The sequence below is a fragment of the Vulpes vulpes genome, chromosome 13, assembly GCF_048418805.1.
Source record: "Vulpes vulpes isolate BD-2025 chromosome 13, VulVul3, whole genome shotgun sequence".
NCBI classification, from domain to species: Eukaryota; Metazoa; Chordata; class Mammalia; order Carnivora; family Canidae; genus Vulpes; species Vulpes vulpes.
Window position 1 is genome coordinate 7,732,071 of NC_132792.1, and position 19,492 is coordinate 7,751,562.

Below are 19,492 nucleotides of genomic sequence, written 5' to 3' on the forward strand. Positions count from 1 at the left end.
GTTCTTGGTACATGGCGGATGCATTACCAACTCTGAAGTGAAGCTAAGAGTTGGATGCACGTTTGGGGAATCAATTGATTTACCAAGTGTTTTGATACAGTGTGATTTTTCATTATGGTTTCAATGGTTTTGCTCGATTTCTCTTGCCCAGGTCGGCAGAGCCTATTTCTGCATGTGCCCACCTCCGCACCACCCCTTACCTGTCAAGCACTGCAGCAGGGCGGACCCAGAACCAGAAACTTTGGACCTTCCCACCGCAGTGACATTGGCACTGAAGACCACCTTAGAGTCTGGAGCCTTCTCAAATTTCTGCATCACTGAAAGGAAAGCGGATTGATCAAATCTGATTCTAAAGGGGAGAGGATCTTTACGGAGAAGCCAAGAGAGAGTCGGGTCAAGAAATCACTTCCCGTTCACAGCCCTTGGTCACACAAATGTCCCCAGGAGGGGAATTCCCTTTTAAAACAGTTCCAGCACGCTGCCTCATATCTGATTCAGAGAGCTACGTGTTATCATGTCTCCTTGTGCTCCCTCATCGTCAGGAGGTAAGGAGAAAGTTTAACATTTACGTTCTTCCCTACAACTCATCTTTTCTCATTGACACTGATTTTCTACCTAAATTTATATTTTCTTGTCCTGATCTTTGAGTGCTAATTATCTTGTGATTATTTTGTTGAAAATTTTCTTTCCACGAAGCAATCTTTACTTCCTTCTGGAAAGAGGGAAGTTATCCTTTAAAAGACAAATAAAAAAAAAATAAAAGACAAATAAAACAGGAGCATGTGGGTTCATGGAAATCTAAAGATGTGTCATGTGGCTCAGGCATGTTCATGATGGTATTTGTTTAAGTGATAGATCAGCATCTGTTTCTCTAGCTACTATTGACATGCCTGAGTTATCCTCTGGTAGGAATGAGAGTCCCACGCTGGGGGAGCCAACCAGGGGAGAAGAAATAAATATAAGATCTCAAGGTGCTGGGACTTGCAACTCATTCTTCACCAAGTGAAAAGAACTGTAGGTAACTCTCAAGGAATGAGACTCATTTCTGAAACCAAAGGTGCCCAGAGGTGTCAATGTTTTGCAAATAACTATCAAAAAGCACGCCCCAAAGTACACCAGGATTAGTTTTTTGCAGACAGAATTAGAAGCATGCACCTAAGCACCCGTTCTCATACACATCTCTTGCTTTATAAAAACAGACTTGTGTCTAGATTGGTTTTTATCAATGAATCCAAGACCACCCAGAGCAACCTCTTCTCCATTCTCACAATAAGCTCAGGAAAAAAAAGTTTATTCCTTTTGGGATAAAATTGGGAGAGAGGATGTTAATAAGAGAGAAATAGCATGTGTGAAATGTTCACAAATTCTTATATAGAAAATATTCTAATTTTACAAGGGATTCCTTCCATGTTGATCACTGAAGTCGCCAAGATAATGTGCTTAGCCCACACTCAACTCTTGTGCTCCAATCTCTTTATCTCTCTTTTTAAAAAATTTTTACACCCCTTGCTATCTTGTTTGTAAAGACTGCAGGCTCCAGTCCAGCAAACACCAAGCTATATTCAACCCTTTGTCCCTGAAGTTTAATTGGTATAAACAGATGCTCCCGACACTGTAGTAGACTAAACAAAATTTGACTGGTCTTTCAGTTTCCAACTGAAGCCTTCCCAGAGGCTGAAAATGCAGTCAATTTAGCACTTCAGTTAGACAATCTGCTGGTTTTTGCAAAAGGGACACCTTGATAATGAAGATCTTCATTTTATAGCGTTTTGTGAAGGAAGCTCATTGCCAAACAGAACGGAAACAAACCATGCACTAAATTGCTGATAGTTTCATAGAATATGGAGTTAGCTGGCAGATTTGTAGCCTATTGGCATAATTTCCTACATGCTAAATTTTCTCTTAGCAGATATTTATAAATGTCTTGGGAAAGCGTAGAGGGTCAACATGAGCGCACATCATCATATTTGACCATGGCCATGTATGTGCCTGTCTCTTTTTTTTTTTAATTTTAAATTTTTTTTAAAGATTTTACTTATTTATTCATGAGAGAGAGAGAGAGAGAGAGAGAGAAAGAGAGAGAGAGAGGCGGAGACACAAGCGAAGGGAGAAGCAAGCTCCATGCAGGGAGCTCAATGTGGGACTCAATCCTGGGTCTCCAGGATCACACTCCAGGCTGAAGGCAACACTAAACCACTGGGGCACCGGGCCTGCCCACCTGTCTCTTTCCATGGCAAGGACAATGTTCCAAGAATATTTGAACAGCCGCTAGCTAGCACAGTGACAGACACTAGTTCCTGCGTATTAGATGGATGCATTGAAGAATGAGTGACTGCCAAGATCGTCACAGCACCAGGAAACTTGGAGAGAACATTTGCAAGACGGGGTGATCTCAGCAGCAGGCCTATACCTCTGGGCACCTGATGTGCTGTATGAAGTCTTGGGCCTGGGTTGGCAAAGAGCAGAATTACAGAACCAGATGTAGAATTAAAGGATTTTGAGCTCAATATATCCAGTGGCCAGGGTTGGTGAGTAAGCTACTCCCTCTTGGGTAACCTAAGGGTTTGCCATAGGCGCTACAGAGAAGATGTGGCGGGGACTGCCATGAGGGGGACACAGCAGGCAGTGGGGGAAGAGCCCAGCTCCAGAGTCGGCCCCCGTGCAAGCCCTGTCGCCGCCACCCCTCACCAGCTCTGCGACCTGGCATATATTTCAATCTCCAAGAGCCCCGGTGTTGTGATTGTGAGGATTAAACAGAAGAACGTGGAAAAGCTGGTACGTAATAGCAATTCAGTAAGTGCAGAGTCCCTCTGCCCCCTGCAAGGACATCTGCCTAGCTGTCAGGGCCCCCAAACTGGCTGTGGGAATTGGGGTGGTGAGAGCCTCTCCTTGCCTGATGGCTTTTAGGAAATCATTCGGAAGAGGCCCAGATAACTACAGCATTTCATTCATTCTGAGGACAAGCACCAAGGACTGTGGAATAGAATAAAAGGTAAGATGCAGTCCTAGCCACAAAGGGTGATATTATCTAAGGAGGCTAGAACCCAGAGAGGAGGGTGAGGTATGCAATTTTACTTTATCCCAGGAACAGTGCGGAGCCACTGAAGAGTGGTAAAGGGCGTTGCATAAACAGATCTGCTTTGTAGAATAACTGTACTGAAGCATTGTAGAAAAATTGTTGAGGAGGGCCACACGGGAGCAGGAGGACAATCCCTGGGGGTGAAAACCCAGGCCTGGACACAGCAGGTGGGAAGGGGACAGATCTCCCTGCATGATCCAGTTGACCTCTACAGCCTGGGTTTTTTCTGCGGGACAAAAGCCTCACAAATAGGACTGTAATCCTACTCCCAAAGAGGATGAAGCTCTATTGGATTCCAAGAAGAGGCTATTGATATCCCGGTAGGAACTCGGCTTCTTAACATGGAAATCCTCCTGAATATTCAGAGAGGGAAACCATAAATTCCTGAGCTTTGCATAAGAAGCCAGAGCCTCCCAGAGGCATCATCAGAGTTGACAAGGCTGAGCTGCTCCTCAAGGCTAAAGGCTTCTGGGACCAGGGATGAAGCTGTCCTTTTTGCTCTGGATAAACCCAGGGCTGAACGAAGCCTGAAATGCTTCGCCAAATGCAGATTGCAATCCTGGCCACGGAGGCATTGACAGGGAAGCAGAGCAGAGTGCAGTTAAAAGGTAAGTGTTTAGGTGATGATCCCAGAATGGCCAGGAGTTGCCAGGGGCCGAGCAAACTGCTCCCGCTGAGGAAGGCCTCTCCCTCACCCGTGGAGGGCAGCTGAGATCAGCCTGCCTGATGTCCTACTGCACCTTCAGGCGTTAACTCCCCTGAGTGCTGTTTCTGCCCAAGAAGAGGAATACGGGAACAAAGAATTACACTTTCCTTGGGTTTTCAGTTTATCCATGGGGACACACACACACATCTTTGAGATTCACTAACACTTCTCTGGAGGAGGGAATGATTATTCTGAGCATTACAAAATGAAAACGTCTGAACTGGATTTTCTCAGGTGTCCTATGTGATCAGCTGTCCCCACTTCCAGAAAGTAGGTAGGCTGTGTGTGCAAGTATGTGTGTACAGGTGCATGTGTACATGTGCAGGTGTGTGCTTCCCAAGGAAGCAGATAGATCTAAGCAGAAGCAGATTGGTGTCATGGAAAGAATGGGTTTTGGGGTGGGACACACCTTGGTTCAAATTTGAGATATATGTCTTGACTAGTGACGAAGGTAAGTCACCTAGATGTTCCCTGCCTCAGTTTCTTCAGCTAAGTTCTCGGGGATAATAATATCTACCCCTCAGAAGCACTGGGAGGATCACCCATGACTGCCTGGCACGGGCCCTGGCACATAGTAAGCCCACGAACATCAGGCCCTTGTCTTACACAGAAATCTGAGAGACGGGCAGCCAGCGCTGGCCCTGGCTGGCGAGGTGCGCGAAGGCCAGCCAGACCTCAGCCAGGAAGGTGACTCTGTGGAATGGGGGCCAACGTCCTGGAGACTTGCAGAGAGCAAAATTATAGGCACTTACAGATTGCCCCTGCCTGCTTCTTGATTAAACAGAGGAGGCAGGGTTGTCCTAGAAACGTAGGACAAGTGGACTGTCCCATCATGTCGTTGAAGAGCTGTGCCTGGTGCACAGTGGTGCTCAATGATTGCTTACCGTCCTCATGGGATCCTATTAGCCCTTACAGGGTCAGGAGGCTGCGGGGGTGATGGAGGATCAGAGAAGTTAAACGATTTGCTCTGGGTCGCCCAGCACGTAAGCTATGAAACCAGGACCGGCTCTCAAGTCTTCCCACGACATCCAGGTGAGAGAGAAAAGCTGACCAGCTCTTCAGGGCACAGAGCCCACAAGAAAGGGAAACTCGGCTCGTTAATTATTTTTAAACTCCCATCTCATACACACCGAAGTATCTGGGGCTGAAGTTTCATGATGTCTGGAAATTTACTTTCCGACGATCAAAAATAAAAGAGCAAAAGAAAGAGAGAGAGGAAAATGCTAACAATTTTTGGATCTAGGTGGCAGGTGACTTGTTTCTCCCACTATTCTTTCGACTCCTATGTAGATTAAAAATTGCCAAAATAAAAAGCCGGGGACGAACACAGCCCACACGTCTCTGCCCTTTCCAGGGAGCCCTGGAGAACACGTGCCCTCTCCCCAGGGCCGTGGCTGATTGCACCCCCAGCACGTACTCTGACACTGGGAGTCGGTGAGCGGAGCCTCCGTTTCCGACCAGGGCAGCCGCCGCCCCTCGCTGTCCACGCAGAAGGCCTTCCCGCCGGCCCCGTCCCTCTGGCTGGCTCGGTACTGGCCGTCCTGGTCACACCGCAGGCCTGCCTCACTCCTCTGACAGTCGGTGACACCTGGAACCGAGATGCAGACGGGACATCACCGACGGGACCTGGCTCCGCCCGGCTAACTCCACGCGCACACCGTGTTCCCACGCTCCCCACGGCAGGGCCCCGGGGGGGGCTCCTTCTCGGATGGGACACCGGGTCTCAATCACAGGCTCTGCTCACGTGGTTCCACCGTCAGGACCTCCTTCTGCTCTATCTTCAATGAGTTAACCCTTCATCGCCCATCAGCCCTCAGCTCACTTTTCACATCCTCAGGGAGGCCCCGAGCCCCTGACATCCGACTGTCACCCCCTCCCTCCATCCACACCTCTCTCCTCGTTGCCGGAGCACGGTGGTTTTTATTTCCATTTGTCTGTGTGAGTGAAAGGTTGACAACTGCCCGCCTCCCCCTCCCTAGAAGCTCCGAGCTGGCAGGGACCCGATCTGGTTTTGCTCCCTCCTGGATCTCAGTGTCTTGCTCAGTGTCTGACACATAGTACAGGCCACCCCCCACCCCATAAGATGCTGTGATTTATAATAAGAAACGTATATCTGGGCTTCCTTTCCTTTCTGGCACCCAGCCCCTTAGCACGCCTGGTGTTTCCTAAGTGGCAAAAGCCATAAAGGTGTCTTTTGTCATGTTCCAGAGGTCACTTTTGGACTGCTCTTAAGGATGCAGGCTGGTTGCCAGGACAACCAACCATGTGATCAGAGTCCTGAAACTCTCAGCATCTCTCCCTGACCTCCACTCACCAGTGGCCAGTGATTTGGTCAGGCTTGCCTATATAATGAAATGCCCATAAAACCCCAAAAGGCTGGGGTTCTGAGAGCTTCCAGGTCAGTGAACACATGGAGATGTGGGGAGAGCAGAGTCCCTCGAGACGCATGGAAGTTCCACACCTTTCCCTGTGCGACACCCTATGCCTCCCTTACCTGTCTGTTCCTGAGTTATATCCCGTAGAATAAACTACAATCTAGGAGTAAGACATTTTGTGAGTTGCTGTGAGCCGCTCCAGCAAATTAATCACACCCGAGGAGGAGGTAGTGGGAGCCTCTGATCTATACCCAGTTGGTGGGAAGTACACGTAACGATGCAGACATAGGGTCGGCGCCTGAGCTGAAGAGGTCTGGTGGAGCTTGTCCACGAGAAGCAGGGGTAGTAGCCTGGGCTTTCAACTGGGGACAGGATGGGGGTGGTGAGATCAGTCTTATAGGGCTGAGGCCTCAACCTGTGGGATCTGGTACTGTCTCTGAGAGGATAGTGTCTAAACTGCTTGTGGTTGGTGTGGGGAGACCCCTCCTACACACACACACACACACACACACTGGAATTGGGTCCAGAAACAACCCCCCCCCCAACACAAAAAAAATACTCAATACATACGAGCTGAATCCATGGATAAATCCCTCTATTTGGGGGCTTAAATTATTTCTTCTGCCCAGAAGTCTCACCTCCACCTGCCCCCCGGTTAGTCCCCACATGTCTCCCAAGACCTGGTGCTGGCTGCTACAACAGCATATAACAATCACCTCCATTGTATTAGTAATTACACACATCCTATCTGTATACTTACACGCTTCTTTTCCTATCAGACTCTACACTCTCTGAGGACAGGGAACGTATCTCTACTTGTTTCATACAACCAATAAAAACTTAGCATTAAAAAGAAAGTGGTTAATACATTTTTGGGGAATGATCTTAAAAGAGAATACCTGGGCCTGGTTCTCCAGGCCCGGGAAGTAGGTGAAAAAATGTTCTTTCAAGGCAGTCCAGACCTTGAGAAGATCTAGTTTTCTATGTTTTAAGACTATTAGTCAGATGACTAACCGTGGATTAATCACAACTTTTTGATTACAAAAAGTAATGGAGAGATTACAAAGGCTTCTTTTTAAATAGAATGTTCCGCATGCCACACATGCTATGTATGAATTAAAGCATCAAGAAACAAACAAGTCAACAAATAAATAGCTATTCGGTTATCAACAGAAGCTCCAAAATCATCCAGTAGACTTGCAAGAGGAGCAAAGTATTTGTGGGTGAGAACAGTAATACGGATGTCAGCTACGCAGAGGAACTGAGATTCTAGAAGCTAGCCTAACAACAAAAAGAAAATCTTGTAATCACTTGACATCACTTAAAACTTGGCAGACCTTCCTTGGCAGAAGGCGGGAGGGGTCTTCTCTTCCATACGATTCCATCTAAGAACGTAAATCAGGCAAGATGACAGGTTGAATGGTGATGCTAATGAGTCATGGAGATATTCTTAGATACAAACATATACTCAGAGCGTAAACTCTACCCCTGACCCTGGAGACTTATCCACTGGAATCTATTCTGTGACTCAAGGAAGATACCCGGGAGAGTGGTAAGGCTATGACAGCCCTCCACTTCTGCACAGAGAGGCAATCAGAGCTCACCCTCCAAGCGGGATGGGCATGATACTTGTGGCTCGTCTTAAAATATCTTATTGGATTCCACTTAGTTGTGGACCAAATGTTTGCATTCCCTCAAATTCCTATGTTGAAGCTTTAACCTTCCCTGTGGTGGTATTTGGAGGGAGGACCTTGGTGATTAGGTCTAGAAGAGGTCATAAGAGTGGGGTCCCCATGATGGCATCAGTGCCCTTATGAAAGGAGGAAGACTCTGGAGATCCCCCACTCTATGCATGCACCAAGGAAAGGATGCATGAGGACACAGCCAGGAAGAGGACCCTCAGTAAGCATCTGACCAGACCAGTGCCCTGATGGTGGACTTCCTGCCTCTAGAACCATGAGAAATAAACGTCTGTTGCTGAAGCCACCCAGTCTAGGGTCATTTGTATGGAGCATCCCGAAGTGATTCAGACATGCTTCATAAGCATCCTCTGAGCGAGGTATCATGGCTCCATCTAATAGATAAGGAAGCGGACATTCAGAGAAGACACGAGGTACGGCCTCAGTCACAGTGCCAATGGGAATGACTGAGGAACAGCCTGGGTATGACTGGGGCCAAGCCTCAGGCTTCTCCTCTGGCCCTTGTTATTTCTGTAGCAACCCCACTGCCACCCCATAAACATGGATCAGCACATTGCACTGCCCACTTTTCAAGAAAGCTTTCCTCTGGGGGCACTTGGGTGGCTCAGTCAGTTGAGTGTCTGCCTTTGGCACAGGTCATGATCTCAGAGTCCTGGGGTTAAGCTCCAAGTCGGGCTCCCTGCTCCTTGGGAAGTCTGCTTCTCCCTCTCCCTCTGCTTCTCCCCTGCTCATGTTCTCTATCTCTCTCAAATCAATAAATAAAACCTTAACAAAAAAGCATTCCTCCAGCAATGTGATAACACTTCAAGTCATCTCATACGTGTGACTAAATCAATGTGTGCAAGCTGAGGGTGATGTCCAGATGTCAGGGACACTCAACCTTCCTGGAGAAGAGTGTAATCTCCAAGAGGAATATCAGACTCGTGGCCTATAAAAATCCCTTTGGTTTTCCTAGAAGTCCCACTGCTGTCCTAAGGAAACTTACCAGGGAAGGTGGCTTAATCTCTTTTGATTAATTATTTCAACATTCTAAAATCTATTCAGATTTGAAGCATTAATGGCTTGCTTCACGTTAACACAACTTAAGACTAACATGGAAAGGTGCACACAGGGGCACCTGGGGGCTCAATGGTTGAGCATCTGCCTTCAGCTCAGGTCATAATCTCAGGGTCCTGAGACCGAGTCCCACATCGGGCTCCCCCGCAGGGAGCCTGCTTCTCCTTCTGTCTGTGTCTCTGCCTCTCTATGTGTCTCTCATGAATAAAAAGATAAAATCTTAAAAAAAAAAAAAAGAAAGGAAAGAAGGAAGAAAGAAAGGCGCACACAATAAGGCACGCTGTGGGTCCTAACTAGGAAAAACCCAACAATACCCAGGTGACTATTAGGTAAGTAGGCCAAGTGAAATCACATGACATATGGGAAAGCCACACATACACACGGTCCTGACAAATTTACAGGGTCTAAAAGGGAATATGAGCTACATATTTGTAATGACTGTGGGTGGAAAATATCTTCCATTTCTCAATCTGATAAGGTTGACTTACAAAAATCAGGAGTTTCAGAATCAGACAATGCCAAGATCAAACAAAGGCCAGTGACGTCACCTCCTAGTTAAGTGACTTTGGTTAAATGACTTCTCTGAGCTGTAGCCCTTCTAATCTGTAAACATGTGGCTAATAATATTTACCCAGAAGGGAATTTGATAGAATTTAATGCAATAACATTTATCTGTCTGGGGTCAGACAGATAAAACATCTTGCCGAGATGCTGGCCGAGTATAAGCATTGAGAGGTGGTGCCCCTTTGACTATGACGCTCTGTACCCAATGGTTCTCCACGGTAGGCAATTGTGTGTCCCATTCAAGAGACATTCAGCAACATCTGGAGACGTGTTTGATTGTGACAAGTTGCGGGGAGGGTATGCTCCTGGCCTCTAATAGGTAAGGGTCAGTGATGTCGCTAAATAAACATCCTGCCATGCACGAGGCAGTCCCCAAGATGAATGCTCTGTCCCCAAGCTTCAATAGTGGCAAGGTTGAGCCACTCTGCTATGTCCTCATTGCATTGTAGGGTTTCTCACACCAGGACCCTGCAGAACTTACAGTGCGTGTGGCTGAAAGCTCCAGGGGAAATGGTCGTTCTGCCCACGGGACATGGGACACAGTCCATGCTCCCTGCCCGTTCTTGGTAGAATCCAACAGGACAGGGAATACAAATCTCCTTCTGAAAATAGCTTCCTTCGGGACACTTAACTAGAAGAGAGAAACACAGAAATGATGTTAAAGGGAAGCCTCTTGCTTTGTAGTTGTAGCCTCAGAACACACGGGGTACGCGAAACCCCAACAGAGCACAAGGGCTCATTCATGTAAACGGTGCCCATGGAGAATCTGCTACATGTCAGGCTCCAACAATCGAGGCCAAGCTGTAAGAATGGCAGGCAAGGTTCCTGCTCCCCAGGAGGTGACAGGTGAGTAGGATGAGAGGGTGTCGGACGATAACCTCAGGTATGTGAGGCAGGAGAGGAATACATGGAGTGAGGAAGCCCTCTGAAAGGTGATGCTTGACATCAAATGATGGGGAACACCCCAGGCAAGAGGTAGGCGAGAATTCCAAGCAGAGGGAAGAGTGAGGACAAAGGTCTTGAGGTAGGAATGAGTTTGGATTATACAAGGAATAATCATTCGAGGAATGGAAAGGCAGACAAAGCCAGCTACAAAGCCAGACAAAGCTTAGCAGACAAAGGGAAGAATGACATGAGATGAGGTTGGAGGACAACTCGAAAGATGAGGGTCTATGGCTCGGTTACCATGGGAACGCTGCCCTTAGTGAAGGCATGGCGAAGCACAGCTGGGCAGGCAAACTTTGGGGTCAGACAGATTGGCTCAAGTCCCTCTTCCTGGCCTACCCACAGGACTTTGGACTTCTTGGAGGCTCCATGTTCTCCTCCGTGAAAGGTAAGAATAAACTATCCCATTGCAATGCACTGATGATGTGCAGACGGCACAGGCCATAATGCCAGACTCTTACACATGCTCAACCAATGGTCACTATTTTTTCAAGTTTTGGTTTTAATTCCAGTTGGTCAATATCTGGTATTATATTAGTTTCAGGTGGATGGTATCGTGACTGGGCAAATCCATGCATCCCTCCACCCCCACTCCCCGGGCTCATAAGGACACATGCACTCTGTAATCCTCATCCCCTATTGAACCCATCCTCCCACCCAACATTATTTTTATACTTGAGGGGGTCCTTCTTTGGAGTCAGCCTCCGTACCTATTCTGTCCGAATGGGGCAATTTCAGCAATTCAGCACCATCACATTTGACTCAGGTAGCCTCCCCCTGTGTTGCTCAGATCCGGGACCACAGTGAGGTGGGACACCCAGCATGTGGGATTTATGGAGGCCCTCACTGTTGGGTTGTTGGGCCTCTGATTTATTCAGAAATGCCAAGTGTGACCCTGAGAGAGAAGCCTCCATGCATCTTGCCCCCAAGATGCCTCATTGGCCTCATCCCTCGCCTCCTTACACTCCCCTGTTAACCTGCAGATCCTCAGAGCTCTCTGTTCCTTTTACTCCCAGTCTTTCCTAACTTGCTTCCTCTAATATGACCTGGGCTGAGAAACCAGAAACTCCAACTGGAGACATGCCTATCTCACAAGAGTTCGAAGTTAGAGCCCAGGAGTTGTGCTCTGAGATTAGTACATGAACTTAGGGGCTCCTGGGTGGCTCAGTGAGTCTGCCTTTGGCTCAGGTCGTGATCCTGGGATCGAGTCCCATATCGGGCTCCTCCCTCTGCCTATGTCTCTGTCTGTCTGTCTGTCTTTTGTGAATAAATAAATAAAATCTTTAGAAAAATAAGTATGTGAACTTGGCCACATTGATTCTAATAGCTCAGAGCAAGGGGTGGGGAAAGGGTAGTTCTGGGTTATATTCCCACGAGATTGCCAAATGACTTCCAGAAGTGACCTGTTGGCCAGTGAAGCTGGGAGCTGAAAGCTTGGCCACCCTCAGGATACTTTCTCTGTGCCTGGCACTCTGCTGGGTGCTTCATGGACATTTCCGGAAGTTGGCATTTAATCCTCACTTTGCAGATGAGGAAGCTGAGCCTTGGGACATTCGTGTGTGACTCCCTTGTAGGCTTTTCTGCACAGGGCAGTGGGGAAGTAAAATCAGAGGCTGTGCCAAGCGTGGTGCCAGACTGTTCTGATGTGTTATCTCCAGGTCCTATGAGAAAGGCACCATCTTCTTTCTAGACTGGAGATTACTGAAGCTCGAGGTCAAGGTGGACCATGTGGTAAGGTCAAAGAGGTGGGATTGAGCCTGGTTCTCTGCAAACCAAAGCCTTCCCTCCATCCGCCAGTCCCACTAGCTTCCCTCGACCAAGAAGCAAGCACGGGCATGTAGGACGTGGACCAGGGTTGACTTCACCACCGCTGCCTCCGGTACGTACACGTACTTGGCACTTGTGAGTAAATCAGAAACTCGAGACACATCTTGGAAACTGAATGATGTGTTTTCCGGCCTGCTCTGAGCGACCGACACCCCACCCCGCACCCCGCCAAGAGTGGGGTTTCATTACTCCTATGAGTCAGCTCGCCGGTCATCTCGAGTATTTCAACGCCAGGACGGTGACTGTAGTTTCGAGCAGTCTCCAAATTCATTGCTGAAGGAAAACGAAGCCTTCTCTGACAGCTCGAGGGGTCCTGCCTCCAAACCCGCCAGCCCGACGAAGCGAGCAGGGACCAACTTGGTTGTGAGCACAGAACTCCTAGGCCTCATGATTCTGCGCAAGGAACCTGTGTCCTGCTTCAAAGCCTTTCCACCTGTGGGAAGCTGTGTAGCCAGAATGAGGTCGAGGCTCCAATCCTCACCCCTGCCCTGGCAGGTGTGGACTCTCCCTGTCCTCACCCCTCCCCCGGCAGGTGTGGACTCTCCCTGTCCTCATCCCTCCCCTGGCAGGTGTGGGCTCTCCCTCCGCACCCCTGCCCTGTGGGCTTTCCAAAACCCTTCTGTCCACAGCCCTAGGTTGGCACTTATGCTTCAATTAACTCCCTCCACGAAATTGTCAGAAGCCCCTTTGGTCTCAGGTCCTTCCTTCATAAAATGAGACAATTTGGCCGATTTGGGTTCAAGAGCCTCCCAAAGCCTCCGGATCATGCTACCCCCTTCCTACCAACCCGTCCCCACGGGCCCCAGCAATGACAGGCACGTCTTGGCTGATGGAAAACATCTGTGAGCAAGTATAACCAGTATCCTTGGCCTGCTTTGCTCAACCTCATGCCTGGCCCTGTCACCCTCCACCCCGAAATCCTCCCCTGGGGACCCCCAGCAGGGCCCTCCCTTGGCTAGCCCCAGGCCTCTCCCACCCCGGCTCCTGCCTATCTCTCTGGGCACACCTCCTGCCATATCCCCACACACCCCACTCTCCAGCCATATAAACCCCTGCACGAATCTCCATCTCCGGAATGCCCTCCAGCCTTGCAGCACCCAGCACATTGCAGCACCCAGCACAGGTGCACGCGTGCACACACACACACACATGCACGCACATCCCCCTCCTTGTCATACACACACATGCACACACACCCCACTCCTTGTCTGCTCTAACCTGAGCAGCAATTCCAGCTCCCCTTTCAAGACTTCGTGCTGCCCCTGCCGCCCCAGCAAGCTTCCCCTGACCGCCCTGACTGTGAAGGAAAAGGCTTTCTCCCTGAGACTTAGCTGGCTTTTCACTTACCTCTCCCCTACCAGACTGGGAGTTCTTTGAAAGCAGGCCTACGACCTTGTTTCCCGGAGTATGTCACCTGGTGTTTAACACATAATTATGCTTTGAAAGCTTGGATGGATAGACACACGCATAGATGGGAAGAAGGAAGGAAGGGGTGGGGGAGGAAACGAGACCTAACGTATTACTTTGGGGGGGGGGGAACATGGAGAACTAGCTCAATTATAAGAAGTTGGAGTGAATGAGTGAAAGTAAATGCTGTCTGGAACAGAAAATGGAAAATCCAGACAATTTCTCTGAGATTCTCTTTAATGGACCAAACTGGTATGAAGGCTGCCAGCAGGTAATCCTAAAATAATCCCTTTTGACCTCAACAAAGCTGCCAGCAGAGCCCCTACCTCCCTGCAGCATCTGTTCCCTGGATAAAAGCTGCCAGGCCTGCATGAGTCACAGGAGGTGGAGAGTCCCCCTCACCCCCTGAGTCACTGCCCTCCAGGGGGATCGTACAGATTAGCCCCCCTGACATGACACCAGAAACCCCACTTCAGCTCCACAGGACAATGCTCTGCTTGTAGCCTCACAGCTGCATTCCAGATGTGCCTCAGAAGGAAAAAGAGCTGATAAGAATAGATACAAGCATCCAAGGGCATGATTTCACGAGGAACCCCCTTGCTGAGAGGAGAGGTGTGTGATGCAGAGGACAGACAAGGAATCTGGAATCGGGAGAGCTGAGCTTGGATCCCAGTATGGCCAATTAACACGGCCATTTGTTTAGAGTTCGCCATGTGCGAAGGGATATATTTGTATTGATTATATGACGCTATGCAAACCACAACCCCCACGGAATAGGTATTATCATCCTGATGCCTAGTAAGGATAAGCAATGCCCGAAGGACCCACATCAAGAAGGCACTGGAGCTAGGACTTGAACCCACCTGGCTTCAAAGAGCAGTTTCCTACTATTCTTAAGCTGCGTATCCCTGGCTACCTCACCCACACTACAGGATTAATAATATCTGACCCACTGCACCAGAGAAATGCTAGGAAGGCCCATATTCGCAATAATAACAGGGACCCTGGGTGGCTCAGTGGTTGAGCATCTGCCTTTGGCTCAGGGCGAGATCTCAGAGTCCTGGGATCGAGTCCCATATCAGGCTCCCCATAGGGAGCCTGCTTCTTCCTCTGCCTATGTCTCTGCCTTGCTCTGTCTCTCATTAATAAATAAAATCTTTAAAAAATAGAAAATAACAAAGAGAAATTATCATTGATTCTGGAGAAAATAGAAAATTGGTGCTGCCTTTGTGAATTCCATTTCAGACCTTTCTATCTGGAGTAAGGAGGTGGGGCTGAATGGCACGATCAATGATTCTTTTGAGTCAATCAAAAGCCACAGCAGCTGCAAAATAGAATGAAGCTTTATCTAGAGCTAGGATTGGCCGATTTTGGTGCATGATCCAAATGCAACTCACCTTCTGCTTGGCAAATAAATCTTTATTAGAACACACCCATGCTTTTCTCCCTACAGTGGATGAGCTAAGTCATGGGTCAAGAACCGTATGGTCTACAAAGCCTAAAATACTTGTATTTCTGGCCCTTGATGGAACAAGGTCGCCAACCAGGAGTTGGATCCTGTAGGACAGGATCCTGTAGCCAGGCAAAGCCTTTTACTCCATCCCATTTCCAGGCCACCCTGTGGTCCCCACTCTCTCTGAAGCCCTGCCATCCTGGGTTCTGACACCCAGTGCCCCCACCACTTAACATCCTTCAGATGAGACTGTTGTGCCCCTGGCTTAGCTTCCCAGTGGAGCTGGGCTACTCATCTTGTTAGACATGAAATAATAGCCTGATAATCAATAGAGTTCCCTCGAAGGACCAGCGCTCTATTTTATATGAAGGGGATGGGCCATGGGAAGAAATGTAAAAGCAGAGCCAGTATAGGGTTTCTGACCTTGGCCCCTGACTAGCACGTGTCTCCAGCTCCTGCCCCTCTGTCTCTGGGCTCCACACTCCGGGCGGGCACCCAAGTAGGGTTCCCAGACCCCCTTCCCAGGATTCCCTGGGGTGACCATAAAAGCAGATTCTTGCCCTTGCTCTTGCAAATACAGCCCCTCAACATACCACCCCCCTGACACACACACACACACACACACACACACACACACACACACGGGAATAGAGCCTAGAGCCTAGGGCACTTCATGGTAAGTCTAAGAACACAATGGTGGGTGTTCTGAACACCTCCATCACTGTGACCCTGTTTCACCCACCCTGGCAGGAAATACCTTCCACTCCTGCTCCTACTTCTTAGCCTTTTTATTGGGGCAGCTTTGTGAGGTAGAAAGAGCATGAGCTCTGGTCCCAGAAGACCTCAGGTTACACGCCCACAGATGAGTGGTTTTGTGAACCGGAGTCCCTCCTTTGAGTCAGCCTGGCTCTAGACATTATAGACGCATTATTTCATTTCATCTGGAGCCTCAACCTGATCATCTGTCAAATGGCAGAACAATGGATCACCATGGGCCAACATGAGGGGTAAATATTCGTGAAAGTACATTGCAAACCACAAAATCTGTAAATATTAGTGGGCGGTGTGTGCAGTGGGTGTGTTTCTGGGCCTCTGTGTTAAGATTTAGCTACATCTTAAATCCAATGTGGAGTTTAGAACTTGGCCTGGATCTCACGAAAGGAAAGGCCATGTAGTTCTTGTGTGGCAACCAACACAAATAATGGAAAAATAAATAACCCAGAAGCATCTTCCCTTCCTGCAGCTCAGCAACAATGCTGCTCTGTCTCATGCCTCAGGGGAGGAAGCCTTCTCGTCGTAAGGCCTTGGAAGTAGGAGGCAGCAAAGATAGCCACATCCTGATCCATAGGAGCCACACACACAATAGTTTATACAGCAAAGGGAAACTGAGTCTACAGATGGAACTCAGGTTGTTAGGCAGCTAACCCGAAGATAGGGAGAGTGTTCTGGATTTCCCAGCTGTGTGTGAGCACAAAGGTCCCTAGAAGAGAAAGACAGAGTCCAAGGGAGCTGTGACTGTGGAAGGGTGTCCAAAGAGCTATAGCACCACTGCTTCAGGCTGAAGGAAGGAGGCCACAAGCCAAGACAGGTAGGCAACATCTAGACACTGGAAAATTCAAGGAAACAGATTCTCTCCAGTGGGAATGCAGCCCTGCTGACACCTCGGTTTTAGCCCAGTGAGACCCAATTAAGAAGTCAAATCTACAGAGCTGGAGGATGATAAATGTTGTCTTAGGGCACGGAGTCTGGGGTGACTTGTGATGGTGGCCACGGGGAATTCACACTGCTTCCATTCTAGAAATTTGCAGGTACGTTCTTGAAAAAACTGCTTCCAAAGCCACAGAGGGTAAGGGTAAGGAAGGACAGCCCCGGTAAACCTTTGCCAGGAATCCTTTCCCCCAAGCGGTCATGCCCTGGGCTCATCGATGGCCGTTTGGACGTGGAGCTAACACATTGCCATAAACAGACTAAGAAATGTCAGTGAACATGCAAGATGCACATCAGCCTTCTCCACAAAGACAGTACAGCCCAGACCCCAGAAGTGAGAAGAAGGATCGCTGTATCGTGTCACCTGTGCCTCTGCTTTCAGCTGCTACCAGAGGGGGTGAGGACCATGTGCCCCTGCACAGTGGATCACTGAATGACTCTGGCGGAACAGCGAAATGAATGATTCCCTACTCTGTATGTGCGGAGTGACCTGCCTCCAGTGCTCTTGGAGCCTTTTCCACAGCCTCAGTCCCAGGGGAGGGGAAGGACCTACCACACCCCCGTGGGTCCTGAGGGGCATTGCTGGGAGCCAAGACTTGATGGAATCCTTCCAAGCACCCAAACCATGTCCTGGGAGAGGTGCCGAAGCGGTCCCCCTGAAGGAAGTAGATGGAGGTGTCTGCTGGGAAAGTCTTGGAATCCAGGTGAAGCTGGAACCCTCCACTCTGGATCAGATCCGTGAAGCGTCCAATGAGATCCTTGCCAACTAAGGCCTCCTCTGTAAGACACAGGAAGCAGGAGTGTCAGCACTATTCTCTGCAAGGACCAGAACCACCTAGAATGTCTACACGGAAGGAAGATATAAGCACTACCTGGTTTCTTGTTTTACAGAGGGAGAAACTGAGGCCCACAGAAGAGGACAGATTGGCCCAATCCTATACAGGAGTCAGAAGCACCACTAGGACTTTAACCCAGATCCCTGGATCCTGTCGTTTCTGTGGCATCACCATGAACCCCACTGGTCCAAGATATCATGTCTTCACCCACTATTGGAAGGTGCTCTGTGTAGATACACAACTATCCCAACGTTTGGCAAGCCACCATCTCTGCACCTCCATCTCCCCACCTGCAACATGGGGCTGGCAATGCCTCTCTTGCAGTGAGTGAGGATTATAAGAGCAAATATGGGTGACGGGACCACTCAAAGAGAAGGCCTAGCCTCCAGGAGGCAACACAGCCCTCCACGTCAGTGGTTGGTTAAACGCTGAAGAGGCCTCCAGCTGTGGTCCCGTATTTCCTAGGAAGAAACCAGAGGGGCGTCACATCTGGAGCTGGGACGGATTCCCATACACAATGAACTTTCATGCTACGGCAGGCCATTGTAGAGCCAGCCCAAGGCCTGAAAACATGGTCGTCAGCATGGACGCCAGGAATAAACATCTCCTCCTTTTGCAGATCAAACATCTCCTCCTTTTGCAGAATCACAGATTTTTTTGCAAATCAAAAATTTTGCAAATCTACAGCCTGAATCTTCTAGGCTCTTTCCAGAGGAGGAAGAAAAGGACGCCTGATTCCTAATGCTGTTTGGGGGATACTATTGCCACGAGGACTGCAGAATGACAGAGATTCAGTCGGCCCCCTTCAGGGTCACACTCTGGCAGCATCTTCCAGATGCTCCCCCTCATAGAACAGAGGCCCAGCTACAGCCAGCGCTGACCCTGGGTGTTTAGCTGCTGGATTGTAGAAGAGCAAAGGGGGCTCCCCACCCCCTGGTCAGCAATAGGGGTTATGTCTACACTGGCTCATGGCACAGCCACAACGTCCACACTGCTCCTCCATCTTGCATCCTTCTACTCTCTCAATTCATCCACACACCTGCCCCACTTTACATGGTGTAATAATGGGGTTTAAATAGCTTAAGTGGTCTGAGACATTTTATAATTGCAAGGGTGCAGAGCATATATTATAAACCAATTCGGATCTGCCACTCGCCCCCACCCTCCCCTTCTTCACACCTGTCTCCCCCTCTGTGCCTGGGAAATCCAGAGAAGAATTAGAAATTATCCACAGAAAAGCAATCGGGTGCTATTGCTTAACTCTCGTAAGCTACTAGCAGGACACTATTGATTTTTATATACGTTTTTAACCATTGGCTTCTCTGACAGCCAGGGATGGAATTCGCTAGATCCTCACAAGGCATCACTGGCTCCCCCTGACAGATGGAGAAACAGAGCCTCAGAGAAGCTGCACAACCTACCAATGTCATGCAAATCAGGAAGAGAGGCCGGTGGGACATCCTCCAGGTGCAACTTCCACGTGACATTCACTCCTAAACGCTCTCCGGTCACACACTCCACCTGTACTGTGGAGCTGTCGCAGACAGGAATGGAAACAGGGGTCCCCAAAGTCTTTGCCTACATGGAGACAGGTGCCTTTAGCTCAAGAACACAGAGTGGCTGGGGCTCGGGGGTGCTCAGATGATTATGTGTCTGACTCTTTATTTTGGCTCAGGCTGTGATCTCAGGGTCATGAGACTGAGCCCCAACTTGGGCGCAGAGCCTGCTCAAGATTCTCCCCTTCCTCTGCCCCTCCCTGCTCTCTCTCAAACACACAAACAATAAAAAAAGAACAGAGTTGGAAGACAGCTTAGCTGAGCCCACACCAGGTTCCAGA

The 19,492-nt window shown here is 49.0% G+C and overlaps 1 protein-coding gene across 1 annotated transcript in view; it reads right to left on the reverse strand.

Annotated features, from left to right (window-relative positions):
* Positions 1-19,492, reverse strand: part of TG (thyroglobulin) — a 245,642-nt gene that overhangs the window by 184,978 nt on the left and 41,172 nt on the right. Inside the window, exons 19-23 of the mRNA XM_025993474.2 lie at positions 19,077-19,233; positions 17,373-17,597; positions 9,962-10,111; positions 5,203-5,373; positions 201-317 (exon numbers count right to left, since the gene is read on the reverse strand). Coding sequence (XP_025849259.2) covers positions 201-317; positions 5,203-5,373; positions 9,962-10,111; positions 17,373-17,597; positions 19,077-19,233 — 820 coding nt within the window. The remainder of the gene's footprint in view (positions 1-200; positions 318-5,202; positions 5,374-9,961; positions 10,112-17,372; positions 17,598-19,076; positions 19,234-19,492) is intronic.